This window comes from Hylobates moloch, unplaced genomic scaffold, assembly GCF_009828535.3.
Source record: "Hylobates moloch isolate HMO894 unplaced genomic scaffold, HMol_V3 SCAFFOLD_2, whole genome shotgun sequence".
Classification (NCBI taxonomy): Eukaryota; Metazoa; Chordata; class Mammalia; order Primates; family Hylobatidae; genus Hylobates; species Hylobates moloch.
In genome coordinates this window covers 140425303-140444205 of record NW_026652277.1, presented here as the reverse complement: position 1 = coordinate 140444205, position 18903 = coordinate 140425303, and the positions used below count along the sequence as shown (strand labels likewise).

Below are 18903 nucleotides of genomic sequence, written 5' to 3'. Positions count from 1 at the left end.
TTTCTAATTAGTCCTTTTTGTAGATTGATGCTGGAAAATAAAAGAATCACAAAACTATCTAAAAGTTTGTTAAAGTTATATTCATTAACTACTATTTTAAGATTGAAAACAGAACTGGCCATATAGGGAGGCTAAGTAACAAAACTGTTTTACTTCGGGTCTGTACTTGGCCGTGGCAAACTCACATTTGGCACTATCTTCCTTTCAGTCTGCCACTGATATTGACTGACCAAGATGTCATGCTCCACCACAGGTAGACCCAAATAGCTAACCCTGCCCAGCCTCACAGCAATGTGGGAAGATGGCACTTTCTACAGAGAAAAGCTGTTTTCCTGACCAAATGTGTCAATGGCCTAGAAATTGGTGGCAGGAACATTTGAATCCACAAGGTGACTCTTAGCTGGACTCTTTAAACTCCAAAGCAAAGAGATTTATTGTACCACTGGAGATAGCCTGAAAGCCCAACAAGAAAAAAAGTATATGAATAAACCATGTAATTATGTTATGGAATGTTATACCACAATTTTAAAGAATGTATTAGATCCACTGACACACTGTGAAATAAAGCAAGTTTAAAAATCAATATTTATAGTGTGGGGAAAAAGGGGAGAATATTATGAATACAATGTAATCTCAACTTTATACAAATAATAAAAATTCTAGTTGGGAATGGAAGGTAGAACAAGGCAAATATTAACCTTTTTCTCTACCTCTTTACGTATTTTGACTTGTACTAATGAGCATATATTACCTTTGTAATTTAAAAGAATTGAACATCTACCTGGAAAAATTGTGAATAAACAGATATTCTAGCATAGAAAGACTCTAAAAGTAACATTTTGAAAATTTAACCAAATGATAGCATATCCTTAAGTGAAAGCTTCTCCTTCCCCCAATAGCCATCTCTCATTTGTCTGTTATTAGTTTTCTATACGACACTGATTGCATATGCTTGATTTTTTTACAGGGGTGATACACATATAGAAAAGAGACAATTGCTCTCTTCAAATGCCTTGTGACATTTAAAATATATAGCCCACAGAAAGATGAGGAAATACTACAGAGAAAAATGACAGATTAACTTGAGGTTCTTTTAATTTTCTGGGCTTATATAGCTAATTATATTATGTTTGCTAACCAAGGCAGCTGACTCACTAGCAACTCTTCCTCTTTCTCTTCTATGGAATTAACAAAGGACTCTAGATGAGTGCTGCTTTGTCAACTGTGGCTGCTTACAGGAGCTGGAACCATTTAGACATTTGGAGATTTCACAAAAGTCCTTGCAATCCCACAGGGAGGTAATGCAATTTACATTGCCTGAGACACACTTCTATCTCTATTGAAAATATACAATTTTCAGGCTGCTTGACAAAAGACTATTACACAGTCATATACATATATATACACACACACACACACACACACATGCCAGCATCTTTACAGTTTCTGAAATATTGAGAATGCAACACCAGCACAACTCAAGGGGACAAGATGTTCAAGATAACTGGAGCACTAAAGGCATATTAAAAAATCACCAGTCAGAACCCAGTGGGCCCCAAAGAGCCTGCTAAGCAAAAGAGGATTTTAGTATGTTAGAAGCATAATTATAAACAAATAGAAGTTTTTGCAAACTGTTTCCTACCCACCACAGGTCCATTTTCTTAACTCACACACATTATTTTCTCAAGCTTCCTTTCTTGAAGCCAAGATTGCAAAATGGTAGATACACTCTTTTCTCATCTCCAGATACATACCACTCACCCTATCTTCAACAGTGAAACCATTGCTCATTTTATACCTAAGACTTCAAATAAACTTCTTGCCCACTAAATTAGTTCCCTGGAGATATGAGTCAGACTTTCTGAAAAAAACACAGAATAACAAAGAAGTAAAAACATGCATTTTGGAAAAAATGTCAGTGCTTTTCCTGACCAAAGACTGAGAGAGGAGAGACTGACAAATGGACAGACTGACACTGGTCTCCCCTGATAACCAAATGCCTTATCTGCCTCTCTCCAGCTCTCAGTATCCTAATCCCTTATGCTAGATGTTTTCAGTTCTCTGCCTATGAATCATTTATTTCGTATAATTTTCTGTTTTGAAACATACGAACCTCTTCCAAAAAAGGTGAAAGAACTAGAATTACTTCTTTATGTGCCCACAAAAAACAGATCATTATTTATTCATCCAGTCATATCTTGAGCTCCTACTAAATTATTAAGTGCAAAGCCTTGTTGTTGGCCCACAAGTTACAAAGAGGAACCCACAGTCTGGTGAGATGAGACACAGTTTGATCTTTCTAGTTACCTCTCTTGACCTCAAATCCTATTATTTGGAAATAAAGTAAAATTACCCACTCCTAAAATGTAAATGCTTTACATATCTCCTATTCACTTAAGTATCAAGATCATTTTAAGCTAAACAGAACTTACATGAAATGTAGACCTGCATAATTTTTTTCAACTTAGAAACTTTCCTGTTTTTGAAATTTTTCCAAAGATGGTATTTCTCTGCCTCTAGTGTAAGTCAAAGGGAACTCTACCTTAGGTTTGTTGACATGCACATTTTTTGTTTCTGTTCTTGCTTGTTAACTGCATAGACAGATCCTTCAGTATACACTGGTAGGCACATGGAAGTTATTTTTACCACAGAGAATTTTTGACAGCTTAAACATATAAAATTCAAAACGCAGTCAAATTAATTTTTTCATAATTTTCAAGATAAATTAATGCACAAAGCTGAATACCTTTCCAGCACAATGTTACTTCTTATACTAACATAGGGCCACTTACAACACTAATATACATGAATGTTGTTAATGATAAAAAAGATGAACTGCAATGAACTATGTAGCCCCCTTGAGTATGTGTCTGTGTTTGGGGGAGTCAGATTTAACTGGTCATCTTATTCTTTTTAGTTTCATGCTAGAAAGACTTATTCAACATGTACCCTCCATAAAGGTTTCAGGGAGTTAGTTGGGCTTCTCCCAACCACTTGCAGCTTCCCAAAAGGACTAATAAATTTCTCACATGATTGCAAGATATTGCATTTGAAAAGAGATACAGTCCAGACTTACAGATCCAGACACTTAAGTGATGCATCAACATAACATAGCTTAATTTGTGTCAAAGTCTTTCCTAAGTTTAGACGGTACTCTTTCCTCCATTACCATGATTCCTCCTGCTGCTTTCCGTAACAAAAAACGAAAACAAACCCAGCTATCTACAGGGATAAAAATAAAAAAGAAAATTCACTGTATACGAAAAAGTCTTTCTAAAAATTAAACAGGTTTCCTTTTTAACACATTAGCTTGAGTGGGGCGTGTGTGTCCTGTGTGGTGTGTGTGTGCTATGTATAGTGGGTGGTATCCAGAATAGAGTGATATTTTCACTTCTCCTTTAGATGAATATAAGTGGTTATAACCATAGCAAAGCATCCCTACTGTCTACATTTTATATAGTTTCGCTTTTATTTCTAGCTTCAGAGTATTCAGAATCGAGAGGATTTAGCACGGATTTGAAGAAACCCTTCTCATTCTTTTTTTCCCACCTTACCTCAAACCCTATTTATACTCCTTCATTTTCATTTGTTTCACATTATTCTTTCTAACCAGTGACTCAAATATTGTTGGTTCTTATTTTATTGAGGTACTGGAGCCTGCCTAAAGAAGTTAGGGTTCAATTCAAAAAGCATTTATGTAACACCAACTCTGCAAAGCCCTACGCTAGATACTGTGGAATTTGGCACAGTAAGTAAGGTCTTCCCAAGCCTTAACTGGTGGTCTGTGAAGGCTGCGTGCAAGGCACCTTTAACACGTGAGCAGTGGAGGCAGTGCTTAATTCCAGGATAGAAAATGAGGCCAGGCTTCACAGGGAACATAGCATTTAATGGAACCCCAGAAAATAAGTAAGCAAATTTCAGAGAAAGGCTGCCCTCAGACCACCCATTTCTCATTTAGTTGATTTTCCAACTATTATTGTACACAAAGTATTCTTAGATTTCAAAGGGGGCACAAATACACTCCAAGTACACAAAATCCCCAGCACTGAATTTGCCCTAGTGGGAAAATAATGTGATTTTGAAGTTCTTGTGTACAATGTGATTTTGAAGTTCTTGTGGTCTGCTTGTACTCTTCCCTACAAAGAGGGAACACAGCCAGTCTGTGTTGGCGGTTTACATGCAAGTTCTAAAAAGTCAGTTCCCTTTTCAATGAGATATATGGTTTTAAAATGTCAAATGACTGTTTATGACATCAGCAGGAAGAAGAGAAGGGGAAGTTAGCTCTTACCAATGTGGTCACAATAGAAATGGCTTTGTATCCCTCTGCCTAGTAGAGAGATTGGAACATATCTGCTTAATACAATCAAAAAATCAATGTTGAATTAATAGCTGATACCTATCAATTATGAGCTGAAAATGAAGTCCTTTACATTATTAATATTCATAATAAATACCGAAAGTAAATAAAGAATAAAATAAGACTGAAAGTTCAGTTATTCAGTATTAAAATAGATTTTGTTTTGTTAACATCAAAATAGATAGGAGTCAGGCTGTAGACTAATGGCAAATACAACGGCTCCCAGATGTGGGTAGTAAACATGGATTGGTAGAGCCAGAGCAGCAGTTGCTGCAAAAACTCACATAGCACCACCCCTCATCTAGGACATCTGATGGTTATACACATGGACACTTTAAATTTTATGCTTTCAATTGGATAAAGAGTCAAGACCCATCAGTGTGCTGTATTCAGGAAACCCATCTCACATGCAGAGACACATATAGGCTCAAAATAAAGGGATGGAGGAAGATCTACCAAGCAAATGGAAAACAAAAAAAGGCAGGAGTTGCAATCCTAGTCCCTGATAAAACAGTCTTTAGACCAACAAAGATCAAAAGAGACAAAGAAGGCCATTACACAATGGTAAAGGGATCAATTCAACAAGAAGAGCTAACTATCCTAAATATATATGCACCCAATACAGGAGCACCCAGATTCATAAAGCAAGTCCTTAGGGACCTACAAAGAGACTTAGACTCCCACACAATAATAATGGGAGACTTTAACACCCCACTGTCAACATTAGACAGATCAACGAGACAGAAAGTTAACAAGGATATCCAGGAATTGAACTCAGCTCTGCACCAAGCAGACCTAATAGACATCTACAGAACTCTCCACCCCAAATCAACAGAATATACATTCTTTTCAGCACCACACCACACCTATTTCAAAATTGACCACATAGTTGGAAGTAAAGCACTCCTCAGCAAATGTAAAAGAACAGAAATTATAACAAACTGTCTCTCAGACCACAGTGCAATCAAACTAGAACTCAGAATTAAGAAACTCACTGAAAACCGCTCAACTACATGGAAACTGAACAACCTGCTCCTGAATGACTATTGGGTACATAACGAAATGAAGGCAGAAATAAAGATGTTCTTTGAAACCAACGAGAACAAAGACACAACATACCAGAATCTCTGGGACACATTCAAAGCAGTGTGTAGAGGGAAATTTATAGCACTAAATGCCCACAAGAGAAAGCAGGAAAGATCCAAAATTGACACCCATTAAAAGAGCTAGAAAAGCAAAAGCAAACACATTCAAAAGCTAGCAAAAGTCAAGAAATAACTAAAATCAGGGCAGAACTGAAGGAAATAGAGACACAAAAAACCCTTCAAAAAATTAATGAATCCAGGAGCTGGTTTTTTGAAAACATCAACAAAATTGATAGACCACTAGCAAGACTAATAAAGAAGAAAAGAGAGAAGAATCAAATAGATGCAATAAAAAATGATAAAGGGGGCCGGGCGCGGTGGCTCACGCTTGTAATCCCAGCACTTTGGGAGGCCGAGGCGGGCGGATCACGAGGTCAAAAGATCGAGACCACGGTGAAACCCCGTCTCTACTAAAAATACAAAAAATTAGCCGGGCGTGGTGGCGGGCGCCTGTAGTCCCAGCTACTCGGAGAGGCTGAGGCAGGAGAATGGCGTGAACCCAGGAGGCGGGCCATGCTCCAGCCTGGGACAGAGCAAGATCCGTCTCAAAAAAAAAAAAAAAAAAAAAAAAAGTTCCCACAGACATACAAACTACCATCAGAGAATACTACAAACACCTCTATGCAAATAAACTAGAAAATCTAGAAGAAATGGATAAATTCCTCGACACATACACCCTCCCAAGACTAAACCAGGAAGAAGTTGAATCTCTGAATAGACCAATAACAGGCTCGGAAATTGTGGCAATAATCAATAGCTTACCAACCAAAAAAAGTCCAGGACTGGATGGATTCACAGCCGAATTCTACCAGAGGTACAAGGAGGAGCTGGTACCATTCCTTCTGAAACTATTCCAATCAATAGAAAAAGAGGGAATCCTCCCTAACTCATTTTATGAGGCCAGCATCATCCTGATATCAAAGCCTTGCAGAGACACAACCAAAAAAGAGAATTTCAGACCAATATCCTTGATGAACATTGATGCAAAAATCCTCAATAAAATACTGGCAAACCAAATACAGCAGCACATCAAAAAGCTTATCCACCATGATCAAGTGGGCTTCATCCCTGGGATGCAAGGCTGGTTCAACATACAAAAATCCTTAAACATAATCCAGTATATAAACAGAACCAAAGACAAAAACCACATGATTATCTCAATAGATGCAGAAAAGGCCTTTGACAAAATTCAACAACCTTTCATGCTAAAAACTCTCAATAAATTAGGTATTGATGGGACAGATCTCAAAATAATAAGAGCTATCTATGACAAACCCACAGCCAATATCATACTGAATGGGCAAAAACTGGAAGCATTCCCTTTGAAAACTGGCACAAGACAGGGATGCCCTCTCTCACCACTCCTATTCAACATAGTGTTGGAAGTTCTGGCCAGGGCAATCAGGGAGGAAAAGGAAATAAAGGGTATTCAATTAGGAAAAGAGGAAGTCAAATTGTCCCTGTTTGCAGATGACGTGATTGTATATCTAGAAAACCCCATTGTCTCAGCCCAAAATCTCCTTAAGCTGATAAGCAACTTCAGCAAAGTCTCAGGATACAAAATCAATGTACAAAAATCACAAGCATTCTTATACACCAATAACAGACAAACAGAGAGCCAAATCACGAATGAACTCCCATTCACAATTGCTTCAAAGAGAATAAAATACTTAGGAATCCAACTTAGAAGGGATGTGAAGGACCTCTTCAAGGAGAACTACAAACCACTGCTCAATGAAATAAAAGAGGATACAAACAAATGGAAGAACATTCCATGCTCATGGGTTGGAAGAATCAATATCGTGAAAATGGCCATACTGCCCAAGGTAATTTATAGATTCAATGCCATCCCCATCAAGCTACCAATGACTTTCTTCACAGAATTAGAAAAAACTACTTTAAAGTTCATATGGAACCAAAAAAGAGCCTGCATTGCCAAGTCAATCCTAAACCAAAAGAACAAAGCTGGAGGCATCACGCTACCTGACTTCAAACTATACTACAAGGCTACAGTAACCAAAACAGCATGGTACTGGTACCAAAACAGAGACATAGATCAATGGAACAGAACAGAGACCTCAGAAATAATGCTGCATATCTACAACTATCTGATCTTTGACAAACCTGACAAAAACAAGCAATGGGATAAGGATTCCCTATTTAAGAAATGGTGCTGGGAAAACTGGCTAGCCATATGTAGAAAGCTGAAACTGGATCCCTTCCTTACACCTTATACAAAAATTAATTCAAGATGGATTAAAGACTTACATGTTAGACCTAAAACCATAAAAACCCTAGAAGAAAACCTAGGCAATACCATTCAGGACATAGGCATGGGCAAGGACTTCATGTCTAGAACACCAAAAGCAATGGCAACAAAAGCCAAAATTGACAAATGGGATCTAATTAAACTAAAGAGCTTCTACACAGCAAAAGAAACTACCATCAGAGTGAACAGGCAACCTACAGAATGGGAGAAAATTTTCGCAACCTACTCATCTGACAAAGGGCTAATATCCAGAATCTACAATGAACTCAAACAAATTTACAAGAAAAAAACAAACAACCCCATCAACAAGTGGGCGAAGGACATGAACAGACACTTCTCAAAAGAAGACATTTATGCAGCCAAAAAACACACGAAAAAATGCTCATCATCACTGGCCATCAGAGAAATGCAAATCAAAACCACAATGAGGTACCATCTCACACCAGTTAGAATGGCCATCATTAAAAAGTCAGGAGACAACAGGTGCTGGAGAGGATGTGGAGAAATAGGAACACTTTTACACTGTTGGTGGGACTGTAAACTAGTTCAAACATTGTGGAAGTCAGTGTGGTGATTCCTCAGGGATCTAGAACCAGAAATACCATTTGACCCAGCCATCCCATTACTGGGTATATACCCAAAGGACTATAAATCATGCTGCTATAAAGACACATGCACACGTATGTTTATTGCAGCACTATTCACAATAGCAAAGACTTGGAACCAACCCGAATGTCCAACAATGATAGACTGGATTAAGAAAATGTGGCACATATACACTATGGAATACTATGCAGCCATAAAAAATCATGAGTTCATGTCCTTTGTAGGGACATGGATGAAACTGGAAACCATCATTCTCAGTAAACTATCGCAAGGACAAAAAATCAAACACCACATGTTCTCACTCATAGCTGGGAATTGAACAATGAGAACTCATGGACACAGGAAGGAGAACATCACACTCCGGGGACGGCTGTGGGGTGGGAGGAGGGGGGAGGGACAGCATTAGGAGATATACCTAATGCTAAATGACGAGTTAATGGGTGCAGCACACCAACATGGCACATGGATACATATGTAACAAACTTGCACATTGTGCACATGTACCCTAAAACTTAAAGTATAATAATAATAATAATAATAATAAAATAAAAAATAAAAAGCATAAGACTAGAAACAACCTCAATGTTCACCATTAGAAAGCAACTTAAATAAATTATGGTACATCCATACGATGGAATAATATGCATTAAAAAGTAAAAACAGAGAAAAAAAAATTAAGAGTAGTTTTGAGAATTTTCCTGGGTCATAGAAGAAAAAAATCCCAACCAAAGGGCAAACCACTTTAGAAAGAAAAATCATCTCATCGAAATATTTTTTCATCAAATTATGCATGTTCGTATTAACCTGCAATTAAGTTAATAGAAGTAACATTCTTTAAATTGATACATTTAACTTTTATAAAAACTTTTTGTACAAAATTATGCTACTACAGTCCTTTAGTACCATATAAGTTAAATAGAAAAATGAGGCCATGAAAATATCTAAAATATTTAAAAACATATATTTTCAAAACTTTAAAACCACTATGCATATATTAGTTTTAAAATACATGCATAGAAAAACATTTTAAGGGAAATATACTGAAATTATAATAGTTATTCCCTTTGTGTACGTTATCATTAATGATTTCTATTTTCTTTGAATTTTACTTTTTTCCAAATTTTCTATAATGAAGATTTTTATGATATGAAAAATGGCATACATATGTGTTAAGCATGCATTGTTTTAAAGCACTTTAATGAGAATTTGTTCATGTGATTCTATACTGTAGATTAGTCGCTACTATCTTCATTTTAAGAGTGAGGAACCTGAGGATCATAGAAATAAAAGGGTTTGGCTAAACCTAGCTAGCAAGTGATAGAGACAAGATTGGAACCCATTTCATCTGACAACTCATTATTTTCTCCTTCAATTACACCTCAGCAAACATTTATTGAGCACAGTCTCAGTCCTCATTCAATCAATTATTGTTAAGCATCTACTATATCTTCTATTCAGTGCAAGACTCTGGGGAAACAGTGGCAAATAAGACTAAGCATTGTGATAGAAACAGTGGGGACACATGAAGATGCTTAATATATGGTCCCCACCCTGAAAGAGTTGTGAACTCATTTTACAGATGGAATATGTGCATATTAAAGGAAATGTAAAAATAGAAGTAAATATATGATATATTCAAATAAGTGTTATAAATAAAACTACTATAGAAATATAAAAGATAAATGGTTATTGAATTTTGGGGTGATTAAGGAATATTTCACAAAGGCCGTAGAACACATACAGAGCCTTAAAATTTGGGAGGAATCCACACAGGTAGAAAGGGAATGAAAGGCTTACTAAGCCAGAGAAATATCTGTAAGCTAAAAGAGGGGAGTGTAAAAAGCAAGTTCTAAATAAGAGAAAAGGAAACATTTCGCTGCCATGGAGTGTTATGCCCACGTGGAGTTGGAAAAATGAGCTGGAGCATAGTCATAACATAGTTGCAAAGAAAATGAATGCCATGAACAATATGTGAACGTATCCTGTAAGCACCAGGGAATCATGAAAACTTCTAAATCACATAGTAAAGGTGTGTATGAGATGCATTTTCTGGCCAGGCGCGGTGGCTCATGCCTGTAATCCCAGCACATTTGGAGGCCAAGGCAGGCAGATTACGAGGTCAGGAGATCGAGACCATCCTGGCCAACATGGTGAAACCCCATCTCTACTAAAAATACAAAAAATTAGCTGGGCGTGGTGGCATGTGCCTGTAATCCCACCTACTCGGGAGGCTGAGGCAGGAGAATCGCTTGAACCAGGGAGTTGGAGGTTGCAGTGAGTCGAAATTGCGCCACTGCACTCCAGTGTAGCCACAGAGAAAGACTCCGTCTCAAAAAAAAAAAAAAAAAAAAAGATGCCGTTTCTGAAAATAGAGACAGATGTCAAGGAGAACCATTAAAGCATATTAAAAGGTGAAGTTTTAAAATGAAATCTACCTCAATAGGAGTGATAAGCTGATTCCAAAAATTTATATGAAAATGCAACAGACTGAGAATAACTTCTTATTTCAAAAAGAAAGGAAAAAGTAAAGGACTTACACTATCAGACTTGATGGCTATTAATTCTGTGTGGTATTCCTCAAGGGTAGACAAATAGAATAAAAAATAAAATAGACACTCTAGAAATAGACAAATTCACTTATTGTCCATTGATTCCTGAAAAAGGCTTTGATTATTAATGTGGTCATTGAACCATGATGATCTTGGAGGACTCATAAAGGCACCACAAAGTTAGATATTGGTGGAGAAATTTTTGATTATGGAAACAACAGATCTTGTTTATAATAATTTGTGACAAAAATTCTAAGGATTATTAAATAGATGGTTTTCAGCTATAGTGTTTTTCTGGTATATTTTATTTTTAAACAGGGTCTCCCTCTGTTTCCCAGACTGGAGTGCAGTGACATGATCACAACTCACTGCAGCCTCAATTGTCTGAGCTAAAAGCAATGTCCTGTCTGCCTCCCGAATAGTTAGAGCTACAGGTGGGCAGCACCACACTTGCCTAATTTTAAAACTTTTTGTAGAGTTGAAGGATGGTCTTAAACTTCTGGCCTCAAGTGATCCTCCCTCCTTGGCCTCCGAAAGTACTGGGGTTTCAAGCAGGAGCCTCCACCTGATTCAGTGATCAACACTTTGCTATATTTAATCTCTCTAAACATAAACACACACACACACACACACACACACAGTTATTTCACCAACTGAAAGCAAGCTGCCAATAACATGACACTACATATCTAAATACCTTAGCATATGTCTAAGTATTTAAGAATTGGTCTTCTGTGTATATCCATAATACCATTATATTTCCACAATGTTATTTTTTTCATGTTCCAATTCCTGAGGTAATTCACCTTTTCCCCTGGAGTTCAGCCTTTGAAATTCTTTTGGGAACTATGGTTTTTTGATGCCTGAAAAGATCTATTTTTATCCTCATTCTTACAAATACACAATTTTAGGATGAAAGCACCTAACAATATTATTCCACATTATTCTACTTCTGCTGTTAAGAAGTTTGCTAATTGTGATGGCTAATTTTATATGCCAACTTGACTGGGCTACAAAGTGCTCAGATATTTGGTTAACCATTTCTCGGGGTGTGTCTGTGAGGGTGTTTCAGATAAGATTAACATCTGAATCAATGGACTGCATAAAACACATTGCCCTTCTCAATATGGGTGGGCCACATCCCATGCATTGAAGTCCTGAATGGAATAAAAAGATAGAGAGAAGGAGAATTTCTTTCTCTGCCTGTCTTCAAGCTGTCTTCAGTCTTCAATCTTTTGCCTTAAACTCAGACTTGGACTGGAACTGACAACAGTGGGTCTCCCGGTTATCAGACTTGAACAGAAACTGGAACCATATCCTTAGCTCTCCTGAGTCTCTAGCTTGCCAAAGCCTTAGGACTTCTCAGCCTTCATAATTGCATGAACCAATTTCTCTCTCTCTCTCTATATATATATACACATATATATATAGCATTTTTTATATATAGAGAGAGCATTTTTGCCATTCTTACGTAGAGCTTTTACATATATATACATATATGTGTGTATATATATAGTTTTTACATATATACATATACACATACGTGTATATATATGTGTGTGTGTATATATATATGTAAAAGCTCTACATAAGAATGGCAAAAATGCTCTACATAAGAATGGCAACTGCATCATAAGTGTATTAGATTCTTCAGAGAATTGCATCATAAGTGTATATAGTTCACTATTCTCTCTTCAGCTGTGTCTAATCAGCTGCATAATCCACACACTGTTTTTATTTCCAATTATCATATTTTTATTTCTAGGAAATCTACTTTGCTCTTTTTCAAGTTTAGTTCATTGTATTACAGTATCTTATTACTTAGTCATTTATACTTACATATTTTTTCTCATAGTAAAAATAATAAAGGAATGTTTTAATAATTGAAATAAAAACAATAGTCTTATCATACAAGAGCAGCTGTTTGCTTCCAGTCTTTTTTCTGTGGGGTTTTAAATAGTTTTCAAAATACTGTACTGTTTCCTGCTGTGTTTGCTTAACAAATGACATAAGCATTTTCCCATTAAAATTCTGTAAGTTTAAAAGAAACAAAAAATTAAAAAACCGTCAATTATTCTTTTCAAATATAGTAAGGCTATAAAAATTTTTCACAAATAGTAATAACAATATCATATACAATGTGTGTTCAGTACATAGACAATATGCATGTGTACATTATACACAATGCATTAAAATGTTATATTATCTTTTACTTAAAGGGCATTTCACAGAACAGTAGAGCTGATATAATGAAGTTTGTTTCATAAGAGAAGTCAATTGAATCTTTCTGTAGCACATTATTGCATAATCATGGCTTTAAACAAAAGTTACAAGTCACATGTTCTTACATTTTGGGTCATATTGTAGAATGTATTCCAAATGAAAAACAGAGGAGAAAGTACACGACATCATGCTTCATGTTATGGCATATAAATATTAAGTATTTTAGCATATAATTGTATGATGAATGATACAGTTAAGACCTACACTACATACTACATCATATATAGTTATTATTATAAAAAGTTATACATTATGCCACAGTACTAAAATATATTCTTCTCAAATAGTGAAAAAAATTCTCTATGAAAAATTCCAATATCTAAATTCTTTATACTCTGATCCCATTGTTTACTGTTTTTGTCGAAACTTTCTTATGGAGACTTATTTCTTTGGTCGCTTTGTGATTTGGGGTTCTGAGATCATATTTTTAAAAACATTTTCCTTAAGGCCGGGTGCAGTGGCTCATGCCTGTAATCCCAGCACTTTGGGAGGCCAAGGTGGGCAGATCACCTGAGGTCAGGAGTTCGAGACCAACACGTCAAAAACTTGTCTCTACTAAAAATACAAGAATTAGCTGGGTGTGGTGGCGTGTGCCTGTATCCCAGACACTAAGGAGCATGAGGCAGGAGAATCACTTGAACCCAGGAGCTGGAGGTTGCAGTGAGCCGAGGTCATGCCACTGCACTCCAGCCTGGGCAACAGAGTGAGACTCCATCGGAAAAAAAAAAAAAAAAAGTTTTTTTAAAAAATTACCTGAGACCTGGGTTAAATGGGGTTAAGGTGTTTTCCTCCACCTAGCTCTGAATTTGCCTCTGCTGGGTGTCTGGGGTAATACCAGGCTGGTTAGCCTCATATTCTCAGCATGACTTTTGTTCGGATTACATAGACTACACGTTGCAAATTTGCACACTCAACGTGAGGTTTCATTTTCGTTCATAAGTTATTAAGAGAGCCTCTCCCCCATTTCCATCCAAGGCAAAGTCAAGACTGGCAAGTCTCCTGTCTTCCTTGGAGGTTAGGGTTTTGTCATATTACCCTTTTACTGAGCATGTCACTCTTAGAAATCCGAGCCTTATTCTGGTTACCTAATGTAACTAATAGTAACTCTTGTTACTATTCCTCCCACAGCCCCTGGTTGTTCATACTATTCCTGGTTACAACCCCCACATGCTCCTGCATGCCCTGTAATGTTCTTCTCCTTTGGTGGTGAGTATGTATGACCAGTAAACTGCTGTGGATCTCATCTGTCCAGTGTTGAGTGTTTGTTGTCTAGGCATCTCTGAATCTCCAGGGCAGGAATCTTTCGTTCACCAATGGGGTGAATAGAAAGCAATAAAATCCACTGGTGTTATGAACCATATGACATGCCCAACCATTTCAGAAGACACCTAGTCAATTAAAATTAACTGTTTCTTGGTTATTTGGTTCTGAGTTATTTGGCAAGGGTACCTGAGACAGAACTGCTAACTGCTGATGGGCTTGAGCTATGGCCTATGTGGCACTGTTACGCCATCTCTTTTAACTCTGCAATGCTCTTGTCCCCAAGAAGAAAATGGTTGTTAACTATACCCTGGTGTGACATGCTGTCAGGTTCAGCCTGTGTTTGGCAGGTGATCTCTGAAGCTTCAGCCTGTAAATGCAATGAGAAAACAGTGCCTTAACCAGTCAGTACTTCAGTCCTGCTTACCAGAGCTCAGGATAGAGCTCTCTGATCACCATGTCTAGCCTGGTGACTGTCACTGGCTGCTTGGAGCAGCAACACAGACATTGCTTGTAATGGTACACCTATGGAACAGGCACAGACGCAGCCCCGTGTGAGGTTTGTGGGAAGGAAGGTGACCACCCCATGGAGAACCAAGCATGGTATCCTGGTTGCCATTGTTGTTCATGCAAAGGTAGTGACCTTTCTGGTCTCCTCTGCTGCTGCTTCCTGAGCTGTTATTGCTTGCGCTGTCATGACTCCGAAGGGCATCGAGGTGCAGATCCATGGTGGCCTGTGGCACAGGTGCTAATGAAAAAAGAAAAGGGTGGGGAGAGGAAGGAGCATTTGGTACTCAAATGATCTCCCAATGCAAAACCCATAGCCAGTATGCCTGGGCTCAGCACTGCTGCCTACCAGCACACCAAATGGCCAATCTTGCAGTCATGGGCTTACTGGTCCTATCCAAGCCATAGACTAATGATTTTACTGGATATGGACCTCAACTCTAGCGAGATGGACTCGCACTCCCTAGAGGAAGAGGCAGCCACTTCTGAGAAAGGCCACTAAGCTCCCTAATGTTTTCCCATAAGTACCCAGAAAGTCTGCACCACAGGCGATTGTACAGAAAGCTCCGATTTCACCTAGCTACAAACTCAAAATATTCTCAGGGAATTTGTGGAGAGAAAGAAACAAAGAAAAAGGGAAAAAGTCCACAAGACAGAAAAGGGAGGGCAGTGGCAGCAGGAGATAATTTTGGTCTATTGAGTCTGGGTTATAAACCTAGCTTTCTTTCCCTGTACCACTCTGCTTACTATGTCTCTGTTGCAATAAAGATCCTAATCCTTGAGGTTATAGAGAAATACCTGTTACCTTTGTGGCACTGTGGTACCCCATGTCACTATTAATTCAAACTCAACTTAAGCCCAGGGTCTTTAAACCATATAAATCAACCATTGCTGTGGGGGAAACCCCTAACCTTGATGATACTAATTTGAAGCTCTCTGAGAGAAAAGACTTATAAATATCATCAGGGTAAAGAGGATCCCTCACCACCACCCCACCACCACCAAATATGTCCAGTGACCACCACTAAAAAAAAAAAAAGAAAAAGAAAAAAAAGAAATGTAAAAAAGCAAAGAAAAAAAATCCTGGATACGGGGAGGAACCAACAACAACAACAACAACAAAAGAACCCTAAAACAAAGATCTACAATTTGACCCAATTGGAAATTCAAAATATATTAAAAGCATTTATATAGCCATGATAAAGGGGCACTGATTGGCTTTTGTGCCTCTACAGTATAGGTTCTTAATTAACTTTAATACCTGCTGAAATGCACCAATTGGCAAACCTTCATGGTTTTAACTGGCACTAGGGCTCAGATTACAGTTATGACTAGGATCTTACTAAATTTAAACATGGTATCCCCCATAACATTAGGGGAGTTCTGGAATATAAAATAGAGGACAAAGAGATATGCCTCATCTTAACCATCATAACTACTGTCTTGCCTAAATTTCCCATCATGGTCATAGCAATCATTGCCCTAAAATATCCCATAATGGACATGGACGCTCTGACCCAATGAAAAATAAATGGAAATTAGATTAAATCTTGACACTTATAAATTGGCTTGACAAAATGGAAACTCATGACTCTTCTGCCTCCATCCCAAATTAAAATAATTATTAACATGGCTCAAAGTAATTTAAAACAGGGCTTTTGAAGATTAAAATTTGTTATATGACAGCTATAGAGTGCAGGGGTGATTATCCCCACTGCTTCTCTATTTAACAACCCAATCTGGCCTATTTGGCCTGTTCTTAAACCTGGAACAAATAAATGGTGCGGCACAGTAGACTGCTGCAACCTTAATGCCATGGTCTCATACAGTTCAGGCCCCTATTTCCAACAAACTGAGTATTGAAACTTCTGACTCCATCCAATCAGCAACTGATAAATATTTTGCTACTACAAATTAGGCTAATATGATCCATTTGGTGCCAACGTCAGCCGCTTAGCAGTCACAGTTTGCTTTTACCTCCCACGAGACACAATATATTTTTACCAGGCTACTCAAGGGCTACCTCAGCAGCCTTGCCACTGCACACAGTCTTTGTAGGCAGGATCTTAATGACATCCACCTTTCTCCAGGAGCACAGGTATATTACATTGATGACATCCTTCTCCAGGAAGATTTGTTTGACGTGTTCATTAAAAACATACAAATACTCACAAAGGAACTCACACAAAAAGGGTGGATCATTATCTTAACATAGTACAAAGTCCTGTGACTTCTGTTAAATTGCTGAACAAATTCCTTAAAGTTATTTGGTAAACCAAAAGCTGCTCCATCCCTGATACCATTAAAAAACGGGTATTAACCCTCTCAGTACCCACAAGGTTAATACAAGTCCAACATCTTTTAGTCTTTTTTGGGTTCTGGAGACAACATATTATTTTGCAAATTTTCTTTAATCTCATTAATGCTGTTACTTACAGATTGCCCATCTTAAAGGGGAACCTCCTCAACAAAAGGCTGTAGAAGCTGTCCAAAATGAAATCAACAGGCACTCCAGTTAGTGCCTTCAGAGGCTTCAGCAACCTCATCTCATGCCTTCTGGAGTCTCTAGGCCACCTGTGGTGGTCATAAGTTGCTCATGGGCTTCTGATGCAAGAAACTGCCTTTCCTGGCCTTGTACTATACACCATTAGAGTGGCAATTACTGGCCACACACTGGGCTTTTCTGGAAATAGAGGGTCTCATAGACTTTGAGCCTGTGACCCTCTGTACCCAGCTACTGTAATGCCTTGTAATGCATTGGAGCAGCATCCCCATGAATTTGGCATGGCTATGAGACCTCTTTGCAACAGGATGGAGTCAAGCTTGGGACTTCTGGCATATTCCATCTGTAGAAGGTGGTGGCCTCCTCTACCATCAGTCCTTTGCCAAAACCATGGTGCTAGGGGAAGTCATCCCTCTCCTAGAGTCCTTGGCTACCTGGAGAGCCCCCTGAAATCAACTGAATGAACAGCAATAGAAGGCCATACACTTTACCAATGATGTTGCCACAATTATACATGATAGAGCTCAGTGGAGAGTTGTTGCTCTTAATTCCTTAACCAAGATGTCTTCAATAAAGAACAGAACCCAAGGGTCAGCACAATTGGCACACTCTAGGCATTCATCTTGGCAATGGATGCCCTGGCCATTTGGCCTCATATGTATATTTTTACAACTCTTAGCCCATTGCCTAAGAGTTGCACTTTAAAGAACTCTGTGAATCTCTTGTTTCACAGATACCCAAATATAAATATATAAACCAAATTAACAGGTTTCTCTACATATCCTAAGGCCAAAATACAAGGCCTCAACAGGATATTCCTTATCTCATTTGGAGTTTTAGACACTAGATTGTTACCAAGACACTCATTTTATGTCTCAGAATACACAATGGAATCTTGAAGAAAGCTTTCCATTGAAATGCAGCCTCCCCATAAGCCTCAGGTAGTCAGCTCCAGGCAGCTACTTTAATTGATAAGCTTAATGGGTTTTCAAAGAACTATTTAAGTCACAAGGAGACAAATGTCCCCCTACCCCCTTGATGTCACCACTGTCACAAGCATTGATTAGTCTCAATTCACACCCCCCTGGGAACACCCACTCTCTACATCAATGTCACACAGGTCTCTCAATTGCCTTTACTGGTTATATATGGAGACATACCTGAAGTTCATGTTTTTGGCAACCACCTCAAAATGTGGCCCTCTCCGCTTGGTCAGGTGCCCACTTTGCTTCCTAGGAAGGCACTTCTAATCCCTAAAGTCTCAGTTATCATCAAGATTTAAATTGATGTCAAAGCATCAAGTGATAAATTGTAGCATAAAGCCAAAAATTAAGGCTTGATATCTGATGAAATAGGTCTCTAATGGCCTAACTACCAGTTCTCCTCCCCACTCTGCTCCCATAGATCAGGTACCCTAGCCAAAC

General features: G+C 38.1%; 1 protein-coding gene across 10 annotated transcripts in view; it reads right to left on the bottom strand.

Moving 5' to 3' along the window:
- PKIB (cAMP-dependent protein kinase inhibitor beta) overlaps window positions 1–18903 on the bottom strand; it is a 230635-nt gene that overhangs the window by 10574 nt on the left and 201158 nt on the right. For 3 of the 10 annotated variants that reach the window (XM_058435535.1, XM_032157999.2, XM_032158009.2), the window contains exons 5-6: window positions 15113–15217; window positions 14779–14839 (exon numbers count right to left, since the gene is read on the bottom strand). The exons of 3 other annotated variants lie outside the window; for them this stretch is intronic. In XM_058435535.1, the coding sequence (XP_058291518.1) occupies window positions 14779–14839; window positions 15113–15217 (166 nt within the window). The remainder of the gene's footprint in view (window positions 1–14778; window positions 14840–15112; window positions 15218–18903) is intronic. 4 more of the 10 variants (XM_032158023.2, XM_058435537.1, XM_032158034.2 and 1 more) reach the window with 2 other exon arrangements.